This window comes from Silene latifolia, unplaced genomic scaffold (assembly GCF_048544455.1).
Source record: "Silene latifolia isolate original U9 population unplaced genomic scaffold, ASM4854445v1 scaffold_439, whole genome shotgun sequence".
NCBI lineage: Eukaryota > Viridiplantae > Streptophyta > Magnoliopsida > Caryophyllales > Caryophyllaceae > Silene > Silene latifolia.
Genome location: NW_027413359.1, coordinates 1 through 8,608, shown reverse-complemented (window position 1 = coordinate 8,608; position 8,608 = coordinate 1). Strand labels below are relative to the sequence as shown.

The window sequence follows — 8,608 nt, the reverse complement described above, 5'->3', positions numbered from 1 at the left end:
TATAAGGACTTAGGGCCTTATATGGTATGAAGGCCTTATAAGAACCCTTCTCTCTCTCTCTCTCTCTCTCTCTCTCTCTCTATATATATATATATATATATATATATATATATATATACTCTTTTCCCACTCTAATTACCACCATCCAACCACCACACAGTGAGCCACCATCCAGCTCTCTCATCGTCGCCTCCCTTGCAGAAAAAAAAAGAAAATACAAAATACAAAATAACAAAAAAATACAAAATACAAAACATTAACAAAAAAATGAAAAAGGAAAAAAAAAAAATCAAATAAGCAAAACTACAAAAATAATGCGGTGCGTTGGGTTTTCATGTTATGAGTTGAAGACACAACCCTCCACAAGACCACACCCCTACCATGCCACTACGAGCAGGCAGCAACATCGCCATACACCGTGCATCACTGCAATGTTGATCGCCGTCCCTCACCCTAATGCCGCCGACGGTTTAAGCAAACTCAAACTAAATTAGTGTAAATTTATTCCTTAATTTGTAAGTATAATATAATTAATAAAATTAAGAATTAGAATTAATAGTTAATTGATACGAGAAATAAAATCCATAATTGTGTAATTTGACAGATTAGAATAATTTTGTGAATTTGATTAATTGGCGAGGCAAAGAATTAGAGACTTTTTGCTATACAATGGAAAAAATATTGAAAAAAAAGTCCATAAATAAGTGAGCAACTACTTGTAAAATAGTTTCAAGCGAAATATTATTGAGATTCAGTTTTCCTTTTTTAACCCGCCCTATTAATCCAAGACGATTTTATAAATAAATTTTTAAACTTAAATTATATAAATTCTGATTCTAACTCCGACCCTCACTCTAACATGAATCCTAAATTCCTAATCACAACCAGACCCGGACAATATGGGGGCTACCTCTCCTATGTACCCAAAAAAAAAAAAAAAAAAAAGACCCGGACAATAACCCAACTAAGTCGGTGCAACAAAACGATAAACCCGCCATCAGAACCAGACCTGGACCTTATCCCTCAATCCACACTATAAATAACTAAAAATCCCCAAAAGAGGGAAGAACACTAAACCCTAATTCCTCCAATTTCATCAATCAATTACAGCTTCAATCAATCGCAAGATCCAATCTTTATCTGCAAAAAACCAATTCAAATCGAAGATGAGACCAATTTTGATGAAGGGCCATGAAAGGCCATTAACGTTTCTCCAATATAACAGAGATGGCGACCTTCTGTTCTCGTGTGCTAAAGATCATAATCCTACTGTTTGGTTTGCTGATAATGGTGAACGTCTTGGGAACTACAAAGGACATAACGGCGCCGTTTGGAGTTGCTCGATTTCTCGTAATTTAATCTTCTCTTTTTTATCTTTATTTTCTCGGATTTGATTATGTTTTAGCTAAATTAGGGTTTTTTCCTTTTTGTTTTGCGTTGTTGATTGGGGGAAAAGTTGATTTCTTAGCTGTGTTTGATTGTTATCGTGTGAATTGATTGTTTTGTTGAAGACGACAATATCCGTCTTAAACTTAAAAGGGGGTCAAGTATGGTAGATGAGACAAAAGCAGGGTGTATAGGGATTAACAAAAGATTTGTCCTATGTATACAAGTAGGAGCATATTTAACCCGTTTTCATCCTAAGACGGATAGTGTCGTCTTAAGAGATACTTGCTGTTGGAATTAACAAATTTGTGAAAAAGATGATTTCTTAGCTTTGTTTTGATACCCCTTAGTTTAATTGGTACTCTTAAATATTGAACTTTAGATTAATTTTAAAGGGTTAGTGTGAAATCGGGTATACTGATTTGTAGCTGAGTTATGAAAGGTTACGGTCTGTTTGTTTAGACAAATCGGATAATTTGATCATGGTTATTGTTTAGACTGTATGCTGGTGAAAATTTGGGGAATGATTGATAATGTTAAGAGGATTGCAGAAGTTTGATACACAAGAATTAAGAGTGAATATACTCGTAAATGTTAATCGTAGAGGTGTCATACTGTCATCCCTGTTAATTTGTCATGTTTCGTCTTTGAATTAAAATTTTGCCTATAGGGATATCGGTTTTCTTTGTTTCTCAAATATTTTCCTTTGCTTCGGCTAATTTGCATTTGGAGGTATTTATGTAGTAACTTGGTTTGTGTTTATTTTGTTGTTATGAACATTTTTTTGGTTATCTTTAGTTGCCTTGTTGATTTATGAGGAATTAATTCATTGCATCAGGGGATTCGTCGCGTCTTCTTACTGCCAGTGCTGATCAGACAGTGAAGCTGTGGAGTGTCCAAAAAGGAGAGCAACTATTTACCTTCAATTTTGAAGCTCCAGCCAGGTCCGTGGACTTCTCAGTTGGTGATAGACGAGCTGTTATAACCACTGATCCTTTCATGAAAAAGACTTCAGAAATTCACGTGAAAGAAATTGCAGAAGATGTTGCTGACCGTAAGTCGACTTGATCACCTTACTGTCTACATTTGAATGGTGTTTAGATAGGGTTCAATTTTAGTCAGTTACTTTGTTCTTTTTTTTTTGTTTCTTCTGACTTCTCGAGTTTGCCCTCCCATAATTTCAGAAGTGGGAAGAAAACCATAATATTGAGGGGAGTAATTTTAATATGTTACTTATCCTTGGTCGTCATTAGAAATGACTTTTGTTCACTTTTATTATGGATGTTGCCGTGTCTTAGTAATTACCGTTGTGCCATTTTTCTTGATTTTTCTTGGTTGCATATGCTATGTACTTATATGTGAGTTTAATATAGTTCTGATTTCCTGTTTGCATCTTTTGAAACCGCTAATGTCAATGTTCCACAATGTTTAGTTCTTTTGTCTATCTATTTGTTTCTTAGCTTCTTTTCTCTATCAACTTTTCGTTTCAATTTGAATTTGGTGATGAAATTGATGTGCTATATAATTTTCAGAGAAGGAAGCCTCTATTCTTGTCATGAGGGGTCCAACTGGACGAATCAATAGAGCTGTTTGGAGCCCCTTGAACAAGTCCATTATCAGTGGTGGTGAAGATGCCATCATTCGTGTGTGGGATCCCGCGGTATGTAGGCTCTAGTTTGTTGTTGATACTGAACAGTGTTATGCAGTGTCCTAGAACTTTTAAGCTTTGTGAAATATTTGTTTACTGTTAGTCTGGCACCCGTTTGGTTAAGCTGCCATCTTGACGTCTTCTTCCTCTTTGTCCTCGAAAAATGCAGACTGGTCAAGAGTTAAAATCAACAAAAGACAACGAGAATGGTCATAAAGGTTCTATTTCATCACTTTGCTTATCGGCTGATGGGTCCCACTTCTTGACTGGCTCCCTTGATAAAACTGCAAAGGTGAATGCATAATTTCTACCAAGACATTATTTCTCTTTTGGGCATGTATACATTTTTATTTGCTAATATGGCGTATTCTCTTACACAGCTGTGGGACACCAGATCCCTTACTCTCATAAAGACCTATACTACAGAGCGGCCAGTGTTGGCAGTCACAATGTCTCCCCTTCTTGAACATGTATGTATCGATTAATCTTTGTTTTGCTGTCACGTATGCGTGGTTATGTTCACATTGGTAGTGTGAGTCATTTTTAGTTTCAACTAATGGTTTTCGCTGTAGCTTGTAGGTAGCTAGTGGACCTTTTGAGTCATTTATTTGACCTTAGGGCACTATTTTAAGTCATCTTAAAATAGTACTAGTCTTCTTTGTTTTTGTTTCTCGGTCCTTCTGGTTTTAATCCAACAAATACACTAGATACTCTGATAAGAGTGGTTCTAGTATCTGATTTGATCTCGTTGTTAACTTCTTTACAGGTTGTGCTTGGAGGTGGTCAGGATGCTATAGATGTGACCAGGACCGATCATCGTGCTGGAAAATTTGAGGCTAAATTTTATGACAAGGTAAATCCGAGTTGTGTAACATCTTAATAGGCAAAATTCAGGTGAAACCTGTGGTGAGAACATATTTGTTGCAATATAAAAGATATAGAATTAAACAAAAATTACGATCCCCATTCATTTAGTATTTGTAAATTGTGCTGGAGCTATTGACCATGGGCGTGGTTTCGTTTTGCTTAAAGCTGGGCTTGGGCTTTTTGAAAGCGAGCTTTACTTGAGCCCTTGACTATACCAAGCTTATGTCTAACTAAACATGTTCAGTTAGACTTATGGCTATAATTAGACCTGGCAAACAGATCGGGTCGTGTCGGGTTCGTGTTCGTGTCACATGTAAACGGGTCACAGACCCTCCAACCCAAACCCGACCCAATTAAATTTCGTGTCGTGTTCGTGTCGACCCACTTACATAAATGGGTCATCAAGCCTCAACCCTAACCCATTAATTTCGTGTCGGGTTCGTGTCGTGTTTTCGTGTCTTGTCCATATTTGGAAAGTTTAAGTATATTTATGTGATGAAGGATCAAGAAAAAATAGGATTAATTTAGTAAACAAATCTTTCGTGTCGGGTTCGTGTTTAGAGAGCTCAACCCAAACCCAACCCAATTAAATATCGTGTCGTGTTCGTGTCGACCCACTTACATAAATGGGTCATTAGGCCTCAACCCAAACCCGTTAATTTCGTGTCGGGTTCGTGTCGTGTTTTCGTGTCGTGTCATTGTTTGCCAGCTCTAGCTATAATCAACGCGACCAAGGGAGATGAAGTGAAGAAGTTAACAGCTTTTTGTTTTTCATTAGATAAAACTGCAACTGTTTTTGTTTGCACCAAATTGACTGGAATATATTGTCGACTCACAGACGAAGTTCCACATGAACTTGTGCCTGTATTTTTTTTAGTTTAGATTGATTTCGTGAATTTTGATGTTCTGAATTAGAAACCATATACAAATAAAAAATTGCTCGTCCATTTGATCATCTTTATACGTTGATAATTTATCCAACTTGTATTTAAATTTGTTTGTGTAGATTCTTCAAGAAGAAATTGGAGGAGTTAAAGGACATTTTGGCCCTCTGAATGCGCTAGCATTCAATCCTGATGGCAAGAGGTAAACAATCTTATCTTAACATGCTTCGGCATTACTGTACCAGAAAAAAACATGCTATGATAATTGACATTGACATTATGCAAGTCTTCCTCCCCGATGCAAAAGTTACGACCTCTTGGTGTTGCATGCTACCGCTTGGTCTGTTTGATTCCCATTGATGTTTTGGGCATCACTGTATACACCTGATGACGTGAGAAGATAGCGGTACTCGCTATTGAGGGACTTGTGACCCAAAACCACCCAAATCCAAAATGACCAAACTACTGTTGAAACCCGCCTAACCTGAACTGTTCAGAAGTCTTGTCTCGTTTTTTATCTATATATGTCAAACAAGCGCCTGGCTCTTAAAACGTTCTTGTTTCTTGATGTGCAGTTTTGCGAGTGGAGGTGAAGATGGTTATGTGAGATTACATCATTTTGATGCTGATTATTTTAACATCAAGATTTAAACTTTCGAGCTTAGTTCTTCCAATAATAGTGTATGATTAGTTGATGTCGACAATTTCATCATGTTATGCAATTGTACTGTCTGGAGTCTGGACATGGTTTTAGTTTTTCATCTTACGGTGTAAGCAGACGACTCTTGTACTGTTTAACTCTGTATTTACTTTCCTACAGCTTCCAGTCCTCCTTTGTTTCATCAGTACTGTATTTAAACTGGATAATTATGTTCTGTCCGTTCATTTTGGGAGGTCCATATAGTAATTGAACATGCAATTAATTTCGTTAGGAGTCAAACGGTTTTTCTAACATACACGTTAAAAAAAACTGTTTTCCCAGCAAATAAGCGTTTCAAAGCATCCTCACCGCATAGTGGGAGTTGAACAAGATGCTTTCATAGGAAGTAAGGCAGGCGTATATTTGAAAACATTATGCTCTCACGGTCTCTAGTTTCAAGACTACAATTTCCGGTCCACAGAATAAATATTGAAGGCTCTAAATTTCCTTCCCAAGGACACGGTTTATTATCAGTCAATGTCGAAACTTGTGGTTATTCCCATGTAGTTGTGGAAATGGCAAGGGAACTTTTCGGCGCGGAAATTTTATCTCGTATTAAGGAAGCTACTCCCTCCATTCAACTCCACTTTGCAGGTTTCTATTTTGCACACTATTCACAAGCGGACATTCAACTTTAATTTTTTCTCGATACATAAGTTAAAGTATATTCTAACGTCAAGTTTCTTTTCAAACATAAATGTTCTAAGCTTTTGTTACGGAGTCATACATTTGGTGTTTGCTGATGATCTTCATTAGAAAACACTATACTTGCACCAGCTTTAGTCAATAATCAACTTCATGGAACGTGTTTTTTTTTTTTTTTTTTTTTGAGCATGGAATCTTGTCTCGGTAATTTTGCAAGCTATGCTGCGAATCCATAAACCTTTTACGTGTCTATATCTCGGATATTCTACGTTTCAGTTAACACATTTGACGTTTGCTAATGACTAACGATATCATGTTCGTTTTGTCCTGAATTTAAAGTGTGTTGTGCAAGTGAATTTGATTATTAGAATCAGATTTTTAACGGGTGTTTCGCTCCAATGGAATAATAGATCATATAATTCAAGACTCTTTTCTTTGTGGACCATTAACTATGAAATCATAACTCTTATATTCTTTGCGAGGGGTACTTCAATCAAAGATAAACAGATGATTGAGACGGAGGGAGTACTATGTTAGTCGTAGATGAGTTAGTAAGTTTTTGTTAGCCTCTTCTATAGTTCAGGGTTCTACTTTATCAGTAAGAAAAGCTTATGACATATTTCGTCTAAGCTTTCGATATCACAGATGAACCAAGTCAGTCAGTTTAGAATGTTGTTGTCAATGTATCCTAGACATATAGGCTCATCACTTTCGTCAGCGGTGCAAAGGAAGATGCAAACAAGTGATTAACCTATATGTCTGGGTACATTGACAACATTCTAGACCGACTAATTAGCTTTGCAAACGAGGAATAAATCCGATGAACAGATATTGTCTGTGTAAGCTTAATGCAAAATCGGATCTCCTTTTCATTGTCATTACTCAGCATTAATATGGAAAATGTCCCCTTTATCAGCGGACTAAAAAATACATAAAGACGATAATATAGCAAAAAACGGAGTAATTAACCATTACAACAAAAGATGCAATCGAAATTGTTCATCGTTCAGTAAACTACTTTATTGAACTTAAAAAAAATGCAGTAAAATAAGTAAAATAAGGATTGAGGCACAAAAGAACCATCTTCTGATCTTCTCCGTTCGTCTGTTCAATGGTAGCACATGACACAGACAGTAGTAGAAGCGTCATTGGAAAAACTGCAGTGAGGACAAGTCCACTCCTTTAGTTCCTCAGTCGAGTCTGTCTTCCTTTCAATCGACTCCCTTGAGCAAATTACCAAGCGGAGAGTCTTTATGTCTGTGTACTCATTTTTTATAGCTATCTCCATGTTCTGGAAGTAATTGCGAGCCACACTGATACAAGCGACAAAAATAAACACAGTAAGCATTCTGAAACCAGGATGAATACTACATCTTGAAATGGAAAATTTCAGATTGACAAACCTTGTCATAAGGCAGAGTCTTTTGCGGAAATCTTCAAATTGTTGAACTGGTACAGTCTTAGACACTAACATTCTCAGTTCAGCTGCAACCAGACATAGTTGCTCCAACACAAATGCTCCGTTCTCTGAACACCCATATATATATTGCACCAGTTTAACACAAAAATCACGAATAGACGATCAATACACTATTTTAACACAAAGAAACTCACTTATCAAGTCATTGCAAAGCGGGTTTTCCTGAAATATATGGAAGTAAAAGTTGGACACACAAATGTACTTGAATACTCGCTTGCATTCCACTGCCTGCAAGAATGACGAAACAGAAGGTTCGTAACTCGTAAGGAGGGAGATATTATTTGCCTGATATTCATCAACCAATTACTGGAATTTACTTATTTACCTGTAGCCAGGCGTCTGTCACAAACGACAGTTCTCCTAGAGCGAGGGCTTGATTTTCAGCTACGGCTTTCAGCTGCAACCAGAAATACATCATTACAGACCGTTAGATGCTAGTTTCTGAAACCATCATAAAATTTGTCGAAAAATTGCAAGTTTTATGTGTTTTACCTCTTCATTCTGCATTGATCGGAGTTTCATAAGAACTTGGTTTTGTTCCTGTAAAGAAACGAAACCAGGAATCCATGGTCATTACTGACGAACCTCATTCTTAAATCTCGAACTTATACTAGAATGCTAGATGCATGTTAATTACCGTATTTTGAAAATTCCATAGACTAAGACACTCCTGGTATCTGTCATAGTCATTTCTCGCTTTTTCCCGCTTATTCTCATCCTCGACAATCTACGACAGAATAAATAAGGAACAATGCATTACTGATAGCTGAAAGGATTTATCTACATTCAAATAAGGTAAGCACTCGAATAATTAATATAGCTACCGCTTTCAGTTTTGCTTGAGGGCAGATATGAGTATTGTCGAACCAAGAACTATTGCATTCCCTGAAATATAGACATTATTCGAGCTGGGTAAGCTTTATCGGAGAAATGTCTGAGGAACTCGAGACAGAATTTGAAGTTACCCGCAGAACTGAAAATGACAGGCTTGACATTCC

General features: G+C 36.8%; 2 protein-coding genes across 2 annotated transcripts; one reads left to right on the top strand and one right to left on the bottom strand.

Annotated features, from left to right (window-relative positions):
* Window positions 1-1,001: 1,001 nt before the first annotated feature.
* LOC141639551 (eukaryotic translation initiation factor 3 subunit I-like) lies at window positions 1,002-5,667 on the top strand. The gene is made up of 8 exons (XM_074448653.1): window positions 1,002-1,350; window positions 2,225-2,440; window positions 2,919-3,046; window positions 3,204-3,326; window positions 3,415-3,504; window positions 3,801-3,887; window positions 4,908-4,987; window positions 5,361-5,667. The coding sequence occupies exons 1-8, from the start codon at window positions 1,167-1,169 to the stop codon at window positions 5,434-5,436; spliced, it is 984 nt and encodes a 327-aa protein (XP_074304754.1). The 5' UTR covers window positions 1,002-1,166; the 3' UTR covers window positions 5,437-5,667.
* A 1,459-nt stretch (window positions 5,668-7,126) lies between these two features.
* Window positions 7,127-8,495, bottom strand: LOC141639550 (putative E3 ubiquitin-protein ligase ARI8; the record flags this gene model as incomplete). Its single annotated transcript, XM_074448652.1, has 7 exons — window positions 7,127-7,443; window positions 7,534-7,657; window positions 7,745-7,838; window positions 7,936-8,007; window positions 8,103-8,150; window positions 8,248-8,337; window positions 8,435-8,495. Coding segments are annotated over 7 exons (694 nt in total), but the record flags the coding sequence as incomplete, so codon positions are not given.
* Window positions 8,496-8,608: the final 113 nt, after the last annotated feature.

What these genes read in the sequence shown, in the direction of transcription:
- LOC141639551 (XM_074448653.1), top strand. Translation starts at nt 1,167, where the DNA reads ATGAGACCAATTTTGATGAAGGGCCATGAAAGGCCATTAACGTTTCTC. An exon ending in TTGGAGTTGCTCGATTTCTC is followed by an intron (nt 1,351 to 2,224) that starts GTAATTTAATCT and finishes TCATTGCATCAG; the next exon opens with GGGATTCGTCGCGTCTTCTT. An exon ending in CCCTTGATAAAACTGCAAAG is followed by an intron (nt 3,327 to 3,414) that starts GTGAATGCATAA and finishes TCTCTTACACAG; the next exon opens with CTGTGGGACACCAGATCCCT.